General features: G+C 32.3%; 1 protein-coding gene across 2 annotated transcripts in view; it reads right to left on the bottom strand.

Annotated features, from left to right (window-relative positions):
• Positions 1 to 1,857: 1,857 nt before the first annotated feature.
• Positions 1,858 to 17,707, bottom strand: part of LOC127731023 (myb-like protein X) — a 32,167-nt gene continuing 16,317 nt past the window's right edge. For both annotated transcript variants that reach the window (XM_052239766.1, XM_052239767.1), the window contains 5 exons: positions 8,575 to 11,612; positions 7,701 to 7,966; positions 6,647 to 6,718; positions 3,498 to 3,542; positions 1,858 to 2,639 (listed from right to left, as the gene is read on the bottom strand). In XM_052239766.1, coding sequence (XP_052095726.1) covers positions 2,636 to 2,639; positions 3,498 to 3,542; positions 6,647 to 6,718; positions 7,701 to 7,966; positions 8,575 to 11,612 — 3,425 coding nt within the window. In that variant the 3' untranslated portion in view covers positions 1,858 to 2,635. The remainder of the gene's footprint in view (positions 2,640 to 3,497; positions 3,543 to 6,646; positions 6,719 to 7,700; positions 7,967 to 8,574; positions 11,613 to 17,707) is intronic.

Raw genomic sequence — 17,707 nt, 5'->3', positions numbered from 1 at the left:
TTATATTTATTGTGTTGACAAGTTTCTCACCTGGACTATTGATAGTTGACCTTGGAGTTCATTAGGTGTTATCAGTGATTATGTGATACAAGTTTGACAGGAATTTACTTTTTAGTCAAAATGTTGACAAAGGAGCAGTTGCATTTGAAAAAAGCCACCATATTGAATTTGGATATTTAATAACAAGAATCTTATTTCTTTGAAAGAACATTGTAGATGAATCATAAAAGAGAGGTGAAAGATATCTGATATTCAAAGGGATGATAAAAAGTTCTCATAAGTGGAAAAACAAACTGGTATAAATGCTATGGCAAAAAACAAAAAAAGCCGAAAGACAAACAATAGTATTCAAAACACAACATAGAAAACTAAAGACTGAACAACAAAAACCCCACCAAAAACTGGGAATGATCTCAGGTGCTCCAGAAACAGATACTTCACAATGGTCAACCAACTCATGATGGCGCACGGATCTCCAGCACGAAATTGAAACCATGGAGTAACTTTAACTGGAAAAAACTCAGCATGTCATGATCGAAATTATTCCATTCCTGCATTAATTTGTAAGAAATAGTGATAAGACTGATATATTGTTTAATTTATTATTTTCATTATAGAATAGCCAATATTTTAATTTATTGTCATTTGTAACAACTCCAATATCAAGCCCAGCTCCTCTTAGTCCAGGATGACCACAATTCAGCTGTCCTGTTACCATGAAAGTCTTTTCCTGTTAGCAGGTTCCTATTTTGGTCATTTTGTTAGGAATTACAAAATCGAAATTGTTTTTCTCCATGTCAAATTCAAATCAGAAGTCAATAACCCATATCTACTATTTTCCGCATCAGCAAGAAGTTTTGTACACGTTTTTGTAAAACATTGAATAAATATTTGTGGAGGGCAACATTGAAATGGTTTTAATGACCTAAAGTTGCAAAAGCCATAGTTGATCATAGTTCTAGACCATGTAGCTGCATAATCATAGCTCTTTAATATGGTCATTATGATATTTTTTGACAATTTGCAGTCCCATTTGAATGTAAACAGGATGTTTTTTGTGTTATTTTGGCATTAAATTATTTTCCATTTTAGGATTAAGAGTCTAATTTTGTACTTTTTAAAAGAGAGTGCAGATGATCTAAGTCTATAAAACCATGTGTTTGACTTCTTTAATCTTTTTCTTCGTAATTGAATTGAATTTTTTTTTTAATCTAAATTTTCATTAATATTTGCTAAAAATTAATTAAATAATGCAGTCAATCATCTGAACTTGATCAAGGTTTTCTCCTTCCAGGCGTGTCTATCTGTAAAAGTGATTAACAATCAATATCCTGATATCACTCGGGGCTTTAAAACAGTGATTAGGGTCCTTTAGGTGGACCCCTTTGATACAATAGGGGTTGTGCTATTAGAGCGATTGAGTATAATTGCTAACAAAAATGACGGCAGCTAGCAAAACAAAAACAAACTTTGACTACTTTCTACTACTGGTCATATTTTTGCACTTATTTGACGAAGGCTGAACCATGGGGGGATTATTTGACAACAGAGGCAGATTTAGAGGGTTTTCCAGGGGGCCCGGGCCCCCCTTTTATGGGAAAAATGGTTGATTATTTAGGGAATCACTGAAGCATGAGTGGAGAGGGCCCCCTCTTATGCAGTCAGTGGCCCCTCCCTCTATTGAAAATTTCTGGATCCGCCACTGGACAATGACAGAAGATAATCTAACAATGGAAGTATGCCATTATGAAACAGATCATTGAGATCCATGATGGCATCTGTACAATTTTGTTTAAGGTTTAACTTTCATTACAGCATAATGGATACACATTTATGGCATGAAAACACAAAAAAAGATCAGTTTTGTATACAAAATTTTACTTTCACATGAGATATTGAACATTTTTCCATTACAAAACTTGTACATCATACAAACAACAATTAAAATGAATACTAAAATAGGGGTAGATAGAAGAAATAACCATGTTTCATAATACAGTCACATCTCATTTTCCATTTTAATTTAGAATATTTAATTTTTATATAGAATGTATTATAAAAACTAATAGGATGAAATAAATTTTTATAATACAATACATTGACAATTCTATCAAAAATAATTAGCATTTTGAAATGTTAAAATAAAAATTGATATTAAAATACTCATCTAAAAAAACATTCCAAAACTGTTTACATTACATGCGGCACCATAACTATGTGTAGTACAGATCTAGACAAGTATGGAAGGAAGGTAAGGGCAGATAAGTAAAGAAGAAAGGATGAAGATAACTTTAATGAAATGTCCTCATCCTTTATAGAACTAAGGAAAATAACAATCCAACAAGTCAGTAAGTTTTGTACCTGGCTAGCCTACCTGGTAAAGCAACATGTACAGAAAAAGCATATTAAAATTTTCATAATACATCAATTAACAAATATATTTTTGTTCCCATAAATAAATACAAAACATATGTTAGGTTTAAAAATTACAATTTCTAAGAGTATCCTATTGTACTTTAGCAATACTATCAATAGAGTTTATACTTGTAGCTTAAAAGAGCACATACACAAGAGCTTCAAACTTAATTGGTCTTCAATCCAACATTTCCAGCATGTTTGGTTACTCTCTTTACAATCACCTACAACAGAAAGGATAACATTACACTAATGATTCTGTTTAAACAGGTCAATATGTTAAATTCGTAATTTTGTAGACTATCCTGACTTATTTCTTGTTAATGGCATATCTTTTGTTAGTCTCTGCTAAATTTCTAGACTTAAGAGTGATTAAGTGCTTAACATTGTATAGACACGTGTCTTGTCTATTGTCTATTGTCTATTGTCTTTTTGTGTTGTTGGGTTGCTATGTCATTAATGTATCCCTCTAATCTCCTTTTATTAGTTACCTATGCATCCTCAGCTATTGTAAATAGTAAAATAGGAATGCAAATGCCTATTCTAAAGTCTGTTGAGTCTCAAAATATATGGTACAAATGCTGGACCAAAGTTCTTATTACCATGTTTGTATGTGAACATAAAACAATAGCTTTGTGTTTTGAATATTTCACATGTTTTCACTGCATTGTTGTCAAATCAGTTAACTAACCATATTTTTCCTTAAGAATTTCATAATTTGAATGGTGTATGAATCTATCTGATCCCAAAATATGTTCAACTGCAATTAGGGACAAAAGACAAAAGACGACAGCTCCTATTCAATTGCTCAATATATTTTAAGTTCACATTGCAAAAATGAAAACAATCTTAACCCTTCAGTGCTCACAAGCACTGATTGTTTGAACAAAAGCCTTTTATAACATACTGTTTCATATCTTTGCCTCTATTTTAAGGTTTTATAATGACCTGTAGGAGGTTTCTCCTCCAGTTAGTCTCTGTAATTTATAGAAGTTTCATTAGCTGGTAAACAACTTATTTTCATACATAATTCGACCTGAAGATTATATATTGCAAGATTACTGTTAACTTAGTTTTCATACCCAATCAATTTTTTGCCAGCCAAGACATCTTCTCGTCTAAGTTTCCTGAAATTGAACAAACAAATAGATATAAGCGTATTTTAACAATATTTATAAAGAAGAGTGTACACGCTGAAATGCCTTGCATGGTTTACTGAAAAAGATTGAATGTTATGTTAGCAGTTTACAGGTACCTTTACTTAACATTATCAAAGATCCATGAAATTCCTGTCAAGGTCAGATGAACCCCTTCCAGATGGACATGTACATCTTACAATCACCATCTAGACCAAAATATAGTTGGCCTATTGCTTACAGCATCTGAGAAAAGGACCTAACAACAAACAAAAAATCCAAGTTGACAAATAAACCATGAAAATGAGGTCAAGGTCAGATGAACAATCCCAGACTTTTCACTAGCATGAACCTTACAATCATTCCATACACCAAATATAGTTGCCTTCTGCTTATAATATCCAAGATAGGGACCTAATAATGAAAAATAAACATGGATTAACTCTTTATCTACCACTGACGGATATATACACGGTTTTTATCATCGTTCTGTCCGCAGTGACTGATAAATCCGCTTGCATAATCAAGCGTGTATTTGCAGTGACTGATAGATCCGCTGTAAACATACACTTGCGCAGTCCCGGTGACGGATATTTCCATAAAATATACCACTGTTCAAACCCTTTAGATTGGACAAAACTGATGGGGAATCCCGAAATAAACCAATGAAATTCGGTTTTACAAATGAATAATCTTTCAACTCGTACATTCCTTTTCTGTAAACAGTGTGTGTTTACATTTAATTATGATGAATTTTACACGTGTTCGGAATGCGATTAAAACAATGGTGGATGAATGGGCTTCTTTGTTCAAATCGTATAGCGAAAGAGAAGAATTTGAATTATTTGTGCAATTAGAAAGCAAAATTGGAAGTATAGGAAGGGATAATTTAGCTTGTCGGAACAAGATTGCAAGTCTTCCGAGGATGAAGAAGCCAAACAATCGGAAACATGGACAAATAATTTGAAACTTTTGACGTCCGTTTACGGCAGCTTTCAAGCTTGATAATGAAAAGAAAGAAATTGATTTGGTATATTGTTTCATTTTTCAATTAATATACAATAAATACTGATTAATTAAACATTTAATTAGAGCCTTAACCATTTGTCAAAAATTCTCTCACTGCAAATTATCGCTGGTAGTTAACCTACAATTCAGCTGCAGTAGCTAACTAATCAGCAGTCTGTAGTAGTGAACTTTTAAGGTACCTGTGGTAGATAAGAAGTTAATGAACCATGTCAGACCAAAATCATCCTATACACCAAAAATAGGTTAACCTATAGCTTATCATAAATGAGAAACGAACCTCACAACTAAAACTTTATGTGCACATATGAACCATGAAACTGAGGTCAAGGTAGGGTAAACACTGCCAGACAAACATATACAACTTACAATCATTCCATACACCAAATAAAGTTGACCTACTGCATAAAGTATATTGGAAACAAACCTAACCACAACTAGAGTGCACACACTGAAATGTCTTGCCTACTTAATTGATCATGATTGAATTTTATGTTAAGTCTTTACGATAACAGTTTTGCAAGAGCTGTCACATAAACTTCACATTATCAATGATCCATGAAAACATGTAAAGATCAGATTAATCCTTTTAGGACATATTTATCTTACAATCATTCCATACACCTTATATTGTTGATAGTTATTTATAGTATCTGAGAAACAGACCTACCTAAAAAAACTTAAGGCTGACCAACAAACCATGAAAATAAGTTCAAGGTCAGATGAAAATGTCAAACTGATATACACACCTATAAACAATAATTTCATACACCTATTAGTTATTGTTACTTAAATGAAGCTTAGCGGCAATTATTTCATGCATATTCTGGTCAATCAAATATAGTTCACCTAGTCTTTGTAGTATCTGAGAAACAGACCTAACCAACAATTTTGAAATTGACCTATGAACAATGAAGAGGTCAAGGTCAAATGAACAACAACAACAACAACAATACTTTATTTTAAGAGGGTTACACAGTTAGCTATATAACTAATCTTCCCTGAGGCCCTCATCATAAAAATAAAACAAAATCAAACATATACATTGCATACATTAGTATAAAAAGACTAGTATGATAATAATGTTCAATACAACTTGATAAAATGATATGAAAAAATAAACGTGATGACATAATCAGTTTTCAATATTTTTTATACAGCTAGGTTGATTTCAATAAATGATCTGTTATTTTGTATTTAAAAGAATTAACATTTGTAATATTTCTTAACGGTATTAGCAAATTATTCCACAAGAATGGTCCAGAATACATAAAAGATTTTTTGAACAATTCTGTTTTTGGTTTAGGGAGTACGAGGTTTCCTTGAATAGCATTTCTCAAGGGGTATGGATTTCTGTCTGAAACATAATGAAACTTGTTAGTAAGATATGATGGTGCGTCATTTTTTAAGCACTTAAATGTCATCACAAACTTGTGATATTTTATTCTCTGTTCAACTGTCATCCAGTTTAAGTGTTTGAATAAGGGCTCAGAAGGAGCGAAAGGGTCTGTTTCTAGTATTAATCTATCAGCTCACTTTTGTAATTTTAATATCCTTTTTAAACCCTCACTGCTACAACTACTCCACACTATACAACAATAATCAATTAGTGGCAAGATATAACCATTATAGAATAATTTTCTGCAGTCAAGATTTAGAAATTTCTTAATCTTTAATATTAGATATAGCCTAGATGAAATTTTTTAGCAGATCACATCAATTTGGTTTGTCCATGTGAGGGAAGGGTCAATTTTAATGCCTAAGAGACTTTCTCATGTGGAAGATTGTATCACTTGATTGTTAATAGTTAAACAACTCTCATTGTAATGTGGCATTGCTTTTTGCTTTGTTCCAATAATCATATATTTTGTTTTATTTTTATTGAACCCTGCAAGATAGACATGTGCAACCTGCTAACAACCATTCCATAAACCAAATATAGTTGATCTACTGCTTATAGTATCTGAGCTATGGACTTAACGTAAAAAACTTGATCAATGATCCATGATTGAAATGAGGTCAAGGTCTGCCTTACAATGCTTACAAAATTGTTAATTAAGATTACTTACGCATGTAAAGGCTTTTCTTTATAGCAAACATTTGCAGCTCTTCTTCTAGACCTTGGTTCTTCCAGTACATTCCTGTATCAGACAAAAGCATTTCTCAGTTATTTATAAATTTTAAAGGCTAGTGGAAAACTGACAATGAAAAAAATGTAGTTGATTTGAAGAATCTTTATTTTAATTTTTATATCAAAAATTTTAGAACACAGAACTACACATAAGCAATTCTTGGAAGAATAAGATTAACATACTTACAGTCAAGGATATAACTCTATAGGGTTATTACAGAAAAAAACATACATTTGTTATTGTGGACTAAAAAATCAAAGAACTGTGATAACATATGTATGTTACATGTTTCAAAGGGACAATATACATCATTAGTTTTGTTAAAATGTATACAGGTTTTATTGATATTACTATTGTCTTTATGTATACTTAACTATAGAAAGATATAACAGTTCATAGCTTGCCAATCATGCATAGTACACCTATGTTATTACAGAAAAAAATGCCTATAATAACTAACATTCATCATGCTTAATTACAAAGTATTTTACTTTATTGTAAGAAATAATGATCAGAGCATGTAATGAGGTTCTGCGCAAGCTTCCCAGTAGTTCCCAAGTGTCTTATATAATAAGTTAAATGCCTTTAATAACTATAGCCTTGTTATTACAGCTAAGTTTATCCCTTAAAAGCCTCGTCTCATTGATTTACCATGGTTAATGAAAAATGTATTAATTTAATTCAAAAATTAGTTATCAAGGCTATGCATTTAGTTTCTGCGCAAAGTTTCAAGAGGTCCCTAGAGCCTACTAAAAATCAAAATATTTATGATTTATTTTACAAATAACAAACATATGTTATTACATATTTAGAAAATTTAAGGATTAAAGAGTAGACAACTCATGAAAGTATCTGTAATAACACATGCAAGTTATTTTCTGTAATAACCCTATAGAGTTATATCCCTGACTGGCTTAAGGCCAATGAGATTTTAAGGCTTTGCAGCAGTAGATTGGTCAGACAAACTTTAATCTTAATTTTAGTAACTTACTCTGCATTAGGAGTAACAACACCATCTTCATTGAATGATCTATTGTTCTTGAATTCCTCAGATTCATTTGATAATACATTAGGACTTATATTTTCATCTGGTTTCTTTAAAACAAGAGCTGGACTATGAACATTTTTGGACTCCAGTTTGTCAATATTGTCTACTTTTATTGGTGACTCCATATTTTCAGGTTTCATTTTAGGACCAAGTGATGCCAGTCTCTTTTTTAATAAACTCAAACTACTTGATGTACCAGTTCCAGTATTCTGAAATTATAGTTGTCAAGTTAAACCAATAGAAACATGAGAAAAGGATATGTAAAAAAAAAGATTACAGTATTATTCCTTGGTTTTCCAACATCATGATTCAAATAAAATGTCCAATAATAATGATAATGAAATAAACTCCCTCTCTGCTTTTACATGTTCTAGTGAATCTTACAGTTGTTAGTAGTGCCATCATCATTATCACAGAAATAATTCTATATCATATAACATAATGTATTACCTTTTTAACCTACATTTACAAATGTATCTAGACTCTAAGAGTCTTGTTACAGAACACGTTTTATAGCTGTAATGGATGTCAATGAATGATATGGTGTTTTAACTTATCTTCCATACAAAAGATAGATAAAAGATTTTTCATATAAAAGAGAGTTAAATGTTAAAACATTCAAAATACAAATTAAGATTGTTGAAATTTTTTTATGCATATGTATATATACTTTAATCATGTTAATATTTAACAATGTTCAATTTGAAGTTAGATTTGATTACTTTAATATCCTTGTCAACAAACACTAAAAATTGACAAAACGCTTTCATAGTAAAATGAAAATCCCACTTTTTTCCAAAGTTAATTTTAAAATCACCTCTTTGTCTTCTTTCTTTGCCTTTTTCTTTTTCTCTGATCTAACTTCTGATGAAGAGTCGTGGCGCCTCTTCCCTTTTCCTTCCTTTAAGACAATATCTAATGGGATGTGTTCTTTTTTTGATTCGTTATCAATGTTTAATGTTTTTGATATTTGTTTCTCTGTCACTTGTTCTAAGCACTTATCTGGAACATGCTCCTGTTCTTTTGTTACTAAGTCTTGATTTCTGTCCAGTTTATGACTTCTAGATCTTGACCTCTTTGTAACACACATCAAATCAATTTTTACAGGGGATTCATCTATTAAGATTTCTTCTTCATTTCCACTATTGTCTTTGATTATTTCATCTCTAGGCTTCAATGGGGTTTCACAAATTTCATGAAAAGTTTCCTTTTTGCTTCCAGAGAAAACTGTTGTTTCTACAATGTCTTTGTTTTCTGCATTTTCACAAGGGAAGTTCTTGTCAGGGAAACTCTTTTTCCTTGCACTTTTGAATAATTTATCTAAAGGATGATCTTCATCTTTACTTGATTTAGATTTTGTCCTTGATTTTTTCTTTAGCTTTTCAGAAGTTTGAAAGTCCTCCTCATCACTTAGATCAGTTTTGGGTGCTATGTATGATTTTGAACGTCCTGTTTGATAGTTTGATTCAAGCTTTACATTGTCAACTCCTTGACTTTCTTTCAGTCCTGATCCACACGACCTTGATTTCTGAATATTTGATCTTGAATTTTTTAACTTTTCTTTGTCAACTGCATTAGAATTAGCTGAAATTTTGTTTGAGTCTGGAATATCAGCATTTGACAGTATATCTGGCTCCAGGGATATGGTTTCTTCCTTATCAGATTCCAAATTACCAATAACTTCAGACAAGGCTTCTGACCTTAATCTACCTCTAGATTTACTTCGTGTTATTGTTTTCGAAGGTATGAACTCAGGTTCCCCTAAATCCTGTTCCTTTAACTCATCATTTTTTCGTGTCCTTGATCTTCCTCTAGATCTACTTCTTTTTTCTTCCTTTGTTTGACTTTCTATCACATGATCTTTGTTACATGCCTCGTTTTCCTTCTTCCTTGCTTTACTCCTGCCACGTGATTTACTCCATGTTGTAGTCTGTTTAATATTTTCTACGATTTCATAATTATTTTTCTTAGGTCTACCTCTACCACGAGAGCGACTTCTTGATTCAGTTGGCCGTTCATCTTCAATACCACCTTCATCATTTTTCTTTTGAGGGAATTTTTTTACAGGTGACTTAGAATTTACAGAGATTTCAGCATCAATATCTTCATTTTCACTTGCCTTTTCTCCCGACTTTCTTTTCTGAGATTCATTCCTTAAAACAGACTGTCCTTCATCCACATCCTGATTCACTACTGTGATTCTCTTACCACGAGACCTACTCCTTCCTCTTGACTCACTTCTCTCTCTTTCTTGTGCACTGCCTTTACTTTTAGACCTAGACCTTGAAGTTTTCTTTGGGATGTCTGGAGAACAACCCTTTAAAGGCAGATTATATATAATTTCACCTTTTCCATTGGACTCTTTGTTATTCATCTTTTTTTCTCCTGTAGCTGATTTTTTGTTCTGGTCAGACTGTAATTCCTGATTATCTGTTTGGTCAGATTGTAATTTGGCATTATTTGTATGGGCGAACTGAATTTTATGATCATCTATTTGGCTGTCAGTGGTCTGATTGTTTAGTTTGTCCCTGAATGTCCCATATGATTCCTTTTCTCCATGAACAGACACATCCATAGACATATCATATACAGAAGATGCTTGTTTCAGAACAGTTGGTGTCCTTTCATGGAAATCAAATATAGACTTAACGTTACTATCATCAGTTTGATGTTGAGTAAGCTTGATTTTAGTTTTAGAGCGAGATCTTTGTGGTAGCTTGCTTGGTACACGTTCTCTAGTTCCATCAAACATTTTTCTAGATGCTGCGAATACAATTTTTCCTGGTTTTGGAAGTCTAAATTCAACAGCTGATTGGTGTTCTTCATTCTTTTTATCTTCTATTTTACTTTTGTCTTTTAAGTTGTCATTGACAACCTCCGGCTGTTTCCCATTCTTATTGATATCATTTTTAACCATTTTGTCAACTTGTACAGAAGCCTTGCCTATTTTATCAGAATCTTTAGTAGATTTTACCATTTTCTGATTATCTGCTGTTGTATCAGAAGTTTCCAGAATAATTCCTTTAGAATTATCGATGATTTCAGTAAAATCCATGTCACTATTAAAATATTCTGTAACATCTGTCTCCCCAAAATTTTGAGGTGTTGGTTTTTTCAAAGCAACAGGCAGTAAAAATGTGTCTTTAGATGATGGAACTAAAAATGTCTTTCTTTTGTCTTCCTTAGAGTTTACAGAAGTATCAGATTTTGAGGATTTTGGTAACAAAGTTTCTTTTTTCAATGAAATATTTTCCTGTGACTTTGTAGCAAGTAGCTGTTGATTACTTTCTGACACAACAAAAGTTTCTCTTCTATCCTTTGACTGGATGAGGTTCTGCATGGTACCAGAAGGTACTACAAATGTTCCTCTTCTATTTTTATCATTGTCTTCTGATTCTACTTTGTCAGTCATATTTGTACTATTCTCAGGATTTGGCACAACAAATGTTCCTCTTCTATCTTTTTTACTTGGTTGTGTTTCATTATTCTTAGTTGAGTTTTTTTCTTTCTTTTTTGAAACCTTTTTAGATTGATCATCTTTCACTTTGTCTAATGTAGTTGACTCAGTTGAATTTCCAGATTGATTTCGTTTTTTCTTTTTCCCTTCATGTTCTGAACTTTTATCCTGGGTTTGCTGTTCAGTAATTTCTATGTTTGTTTGTTTATCTTCCAGTTGTATGTTATTTTTCTGACCATCTATATTCTCTGATAAATGAACCTCTTCAGATTGCTGGCTCTCTTTCTCAGTATTTGTCTGCTTTCTCTTTTTACTTCTTGTTTTTGCATGTAAAACCTCATTATCTACTATTCCGAATGCATTTTGTTTTTCCTCCTCTAAAACTTCTTCCTGTATACCTGCACATTATAGAAATAAAATATTAAGAGAATCTTAATGTGAAATTAAATATCACACAGTTTTAGATAAATGAAAAGATTGAAGTCCTTCTATAATGAAAATGTTGCCTATTTTAAATTTTCAAATAATAAAACTCATCCAAGGTAAGAACATGAGTAAACCTTCTTTCAAATTTGAATTTTGAAGGGAATAAGTTTCAACTGTAAATCTTTGAGAATCATAATTTCAAGTAAAAAAAAGGAACAAATTTATAAATTAGGGATGTCAAGTCATTGAAGAATTAATAATCAAGTACTCATTTGTTTTACCAAATGATACTTGAGTACTCGATCAGAAAAATATCTATATAATAATATTGAAACAAAATTACCCTTTCTTTGTTGGTCGTTGTCTAATGCATAATAAAGCCTGAAAATTATCATCTTTGACTAGATACTATAATTAATAATTCGTTACAACATGAACTCATTAAGTAAACAACAATCTTATCAATATCTAATAAACACCAACTGAATATTAATGATTACAAAGTAAAATCTGATGGAACTACAGTTACATTTTATTATTATAAAGAAAACACATTAACAAACAGTGATTTTGCTAGCGCTCGTCATTTTCGTCATTTACGAAACGGTTTTCAAAATGACGAAAGTATTCCATATCAATTTCGTCACTTAAATTTGGAAAGAGTAAAAATATTTTCGCATGAAAATTGTTCTTGTTATTGGTTTTGGTAGGCGGCTTACTTATGTAGTAATTGCGCCTTAAATTCATATAACATAAATATTATGTATATATATACTTTCATTCCTGAATTCATTTTTAGTATTACGTTATGGCGAGATTTATATAAAACTTTGACAATATGGTTGACTGTGCTACAATAAAGTATTTATATGTAGAGAGAAAAAAAAACACATAACAGAAGGTACATGTAATAGGAAAATGAGAGAGAAAAAAAAGCAAATGATACTTCCTAATGAAATGTACATTATTAATTGATAGGTATCATAAAATTGTTTAGAAATTTCATCTGGTTGTTCACCTTTGTGTCCTCTGTGATATGCTTATAAAAAAAAGTATATTTAGAAACATAAAACAAGACATGTGCTAGTTAAATGCTACCAATGTAAGGACGTCTCCCACGATTGATGTAGCAAATAAAGAATCCTTAAGTAAGGATTGATTGTAGTTTTTCCTTTTCCATAACGGCAAGTTGCGTTAATTTTTCCAAATAAATTTCCAAAGACATACTGGTATTTAGTGATTCCTCCTTCCCTGACGAGAAAAAAAACACTTCTGTCATTGAATGAGAAATCACCCCTACCTACACCCTTAATCGCCTATTTAGATAGATATATATATATATATATGTATGTATGTAATATATAAATGGAGTAAAAATAGAAAAATATGAAAAAAAATAATACCAGTATATTATTAAAACAATGCAATTGTTTGAATTTGTTGTAAGTACAGAGAATGTCAGCGAAACAGAAGTGCTGGGATGTGCATATATATATACAATAATCTGTGTGTGTTTGTCTAACTGACATATGCATCCTCTAGTACAGATTTAAGTTTTTTTCATTTTATTGTCATAGAAAAGGATTTAGCACTTGTTTCTATTCTAAAAAATATATGAGCTTAATGATTGTGTTTGTTTGTTTTTCTTATTTTCTAATAATATGACTATAATTGTCAGTTTGTGAAGATCTGAAAAGACAAATTGTATTTTCCTTTGTTCTTGCTTTTCCTTTAATCTTTTAACATTAAGATAAATGTTAGTGGCACTTTCATAAAAAAAAGAAGCCTGTAGCAAATGTTTCTATTGTTAAATATATGAGCACAGTGTGTTGTGTTTGTTGTTTTTATTTCTTAATTTCTAATTGTCCATTATAGAGAATCTTAAGGTGATGTTGTATTTTCCCTTAATATATAATGTTAACTTTTCTAGTGTACTAATCTTCAATAGATCAGAGTGTTTAAATTGAATGTTGATACTTGTTAAAATTAATTGCATGCATTTCATGGTCAATTAGTACTGGTGTTTGAAAGGTGATTGATTTACTGATGTATGACACAGGTAGAAAAAAGTCTGTTTGATTACGCTCAATGGACTGACACAAAGGTGAAGTGTGCATTGCACTTGTGACTTACTTATCATTATTCTATGGATATTAAAAAAGGAAATGATTTTATATTCGGGTGAGTTTTTCTTTTATTTTTAATCTTGCTGGTTGTATAACTTGATGAAATAATTTAACTTGAGGGACCATCTGAGAAATAGTTCATATACACTGGTTCCAAATACATAATTATTTATTTTATAATATCTAAACTAAAGCTAAATGACACTTATAGTTGAGAGTCTTCCTATTTTCTTATAAGTATATTAGTTTCCCGTAGATAGTTATGCACGGGACTAAAAGTGTGTGTGTATCCGGATAGAAGGTGTTTCAATGAGAGATCTATGACTCCATTTTTTTTAAGCGTATCAAACATCTGTTTTCGTTGCACATCATATTTTGAGCAGACTAAAAGAAAGTGTACAACATCGTCTGTGACTTTGCAGTTTTCACAAATTTCACTCGGGCTTTTCCCTATTTTGTGAAGATATTTATTGACATTTATAGAGCCAGATCTTAATCTGAATATTATTTGTTCATTTTCTCTATTCATTTGTGGAATAGTAATCTTAAAAGATACATTATTTTGGAAGGAGTGTAGTAATCTTCCCTTTGGGTTGTCTGACCACTGTTTTTGCCAAATTTGTTTTAAAATGTTTTTTGTTAAACATTTGATGTCTTCCTTATATAGGGGAATATGACAATCTATTGTACCTTTATTAAGAGCAATGAAAATACTATAATTCTACCTGTCTTATTGTTTCTGACAAGTTTATGACCCTCAGCTAATTAACATTTACAACAGGTGTTATAAGTTGTGATTACAGATAATCCACTTATCGCCATCGGATGGGTCACTTATCCGTTAATTATTTATCAACCTCATAATTGATCATCATAATTATTTTCCCCAGTAAAATCAGTCAGTCGGCATTTCAATTTCAATATTTATCAAACGAGCACAATTTGCAGTTCGTTTGTCGTAGTTTCGTCATTTGAGTTTTCCATCGGACAGTTCGCATTTTAATTTCAATATTTCTCAAACGACCACAATTTGCAGTTCGCTTGTCTTATTATTGTCTTTATTCATACATTCAGAAATGTTCAGTGCTTCCTTTACGATGAACTGCACATGCGCAAAAGTATTCTTATGAATTTAAAGACACTAAAACGTAAAATGCGAAATAATTAAGTATCAAAACTAAACGAGAGAGAGACAAATATAGTTCTTATTTAGCAAATTTAATTTAAAAAATGATAATTCCCTGCCTTTTTTTAAACACGAACCAATCCGTAGATGAATCCAGATTCATTCTGAATTTATTATCCACTTGTCACTTCCCGTTTTCATTTCATTTGGAAATCGAAAGTAAACGTGATCTATTCATGATAAATTTACAATTTAAAGTCATTAGAATTGTTCCAATAAGGATTTGTACAAATCCTTGGTTCCAACTTTATAGAATTAATTCTAAATATCGCTTTAAAACGTTTTTAAGGATAATGAGTATGAATAATGCAGTGAAATAGTCCTTACAAGTTCATTTATGCTGTGATTACTGGTTTAAAAAACTAGAGGCTCTCAAGAGCCTGTGTCGCTCACCTGATTCTACTTTGGTTTTGGAAATCATGTAAAAATAGATTAAAATCATAACAGATACCCTAATAATGAGTGAGGCCAAATTTGGTTTAATATTGGTCCTGTAATTTAATAAAAAATTCTGGTGGCCATCTTGAACAGTAAATCGGCAACAAAGTAGCAACACTTAATCAGCACCTCATAAGAAACATTTATGCCATGTTTTGGTTTCATTCCATTCAGTGCACCTCTAGAAGAAGCATTTGTATGTATTTCCCATAGGGTCTTATGTTAAAGGAAGTCCCCCCATTGGCGGCCATCATGGATGAAGAATCAGCTTCAAAGTAACAAAACTTAGTCAGCACCTCATAAGGAACATTCATGCCATGTTTGGTTTCAATCCATTCAGTATGTGGTTCTCTAAAAGAAGACATTTGTATGTATTGTCCATAGGGTCTTTTGTTCAACATTGTCCCCATCTGGCAGCCATCATGGATGAACGATCAGCTCCAAATAACAACACTTGGTCAGCACCTCAAAAGAAACATGCATGCCATGTTTGGTTTCATTCCATTCAATGGTTCTCTAAAAGAAAACATTTGCACGTATTTCTCATAGGGTCCTATGTTAAACTAAGTCCTCCGCTGGCGGCCATCTTAGATTATGGATCGGCTTCATAGTTACAACACTTGGTCAGCACCTCATAAGGAACATTCATGCCATGTTTGGTTTCATTGCATTCAGTGGTTCTCTAAAAGAAGACATTTGTATGTACTTCCCATAGGCTCCTATTTTATATTAAGTCCCCCGCTGGCGGCCATCTTGGATGATGGATCATCTTCAAAGTAACAACACTTGGTCAGCACCTCATAAGGAATATTCATGCCATGTCTGGTTTCATTCCATTCAGTGGTTTTCTAAAAGAAGACATTTGTATGTATTTCTCATAGGGTCCCATGTTAAACTAAGTCCCCTGCTGACGGCCATCTTGGATTATGGATCGGCTTCAAAATAACAACACTTGGTCAGCACCTCATAAGAAACATTCATGCCATGTTTGGTTTCATTCCATTCAGTGGTTCTCTAAAAGAAGACATTTGTATGTATTTCCCATAGGGTCCAATGTTAAACTAAGTCCCCTGCTGGCGGCCATCTTGGATTATGGATCGGCTTCATAGTAACAACAATTGGTCAGCACCTCATAAGGAACATTCATGCCATGTTTGGTTTCATTCCATTCAGTGGTTCTCTAAAAGAAAACATTTGTATGTATTTCCCATAGGGTCCCATGCTAAACTAAGTCCCCCGCTGGCGGCCATCTTGGATTATGGATCGGCTTCAAAGTAACAACACGTAGTCAGCACCTCATAAGGAACATTCATACCATGTTTGGTTTCATTCCATTCAGTGGTTCTCTAAAAGAAAACATTTGTATGTATTTCCCATAGGGTCCTATGTTAAACTAAGTCCCCCGCTGGCGGCCATCTTGGATTATGGATCGGCTTCAAAGTAACAACACTCGGTCAGCACCTCATAAGAAACATTCATGCCATGTTTGGTTTCATTCCATTCAGTTGTTCTCTAGAAGAAGTTCAAAATGTAAAAAGTTAACGCCGACGACGGACGCCAAGTGATGAGAAAAGCTCACTTGGCCCTTCGGGCCAGGTGAGCTAAAAATGAATCCCAACTTTTGCTGATTAGGAATGTACCCTGAAACTAACTGAAGTGAAATTGTGAACTAGATTTCTAGATCTTTTATCCTTATCTTCGTATTAAAGTGCCATATCAGTCAAATCATGCAGTAACTGCCTAGTATGCCTAAGTCCTTCAAAGTCTGACAAAGATGTATAGATAGTAATATACATCCTAGGTCCCTTGCTGCTACCCAAAATAAGGTTGACTTTCATCCCGCGCAAAAGTGACTAAAGCCCTCAAAATCCTAGCTTAAACCCTGTTAACAAATGCTTAAGGATAAGAAGACACTGATGTGTTTAACCAATTACTGAGGTCACCACAGGGAGTGACAGATTTGTTTTTATTAAAAAGCATTAATTTGTCAACTATTTTAGGGAAGAGTTGATTCCCCAACTTTGTAACTTACAACCCAGTAGACAAAACTATTTTATCTGACTGTACCAATGTGGCTGGTTTGGCTTAGACTCTTTAAGTCAAAAATGTAGGTATAGGAAAGCTCCTCTTGGTTGTAGCCCACCACTTTAAAAGATATATCTCAAGACTTCAATTCGTAAGTATTTCCAAATGAAGATTTCAGAGACATTTTAAACGTCAGATTAGCACAAACTAGAAACATATTTTTACTACGATTAATAGGTGGTCACTATTAAATTCTCCAGAGGGTTGTTAGCAAGAAAACGAATTTTATGAA

Source organism: Mytilus californianus, unplaced genomic scaffold (genome assembly GCF_021869535.1).
Source record: "Mytilus californianus isolate M0D057914Y unplaced genomic scaffold, xbMytCali1.0.p SCAF_2, whole genome shotgun sequence".
Taxonomy (NCBI): domain Eukaryota; kingdom Metazoa; phylum Mollusca; class Bivalvia; order Mytilida; family Mytilidae; genus Mytilus; species Mytilus californianus.
The sequence above is the reverse complement of the archived record's forward strand: the minus strand, read 5'-3'. Positions and strand labels throughout refer to the sequence as shown.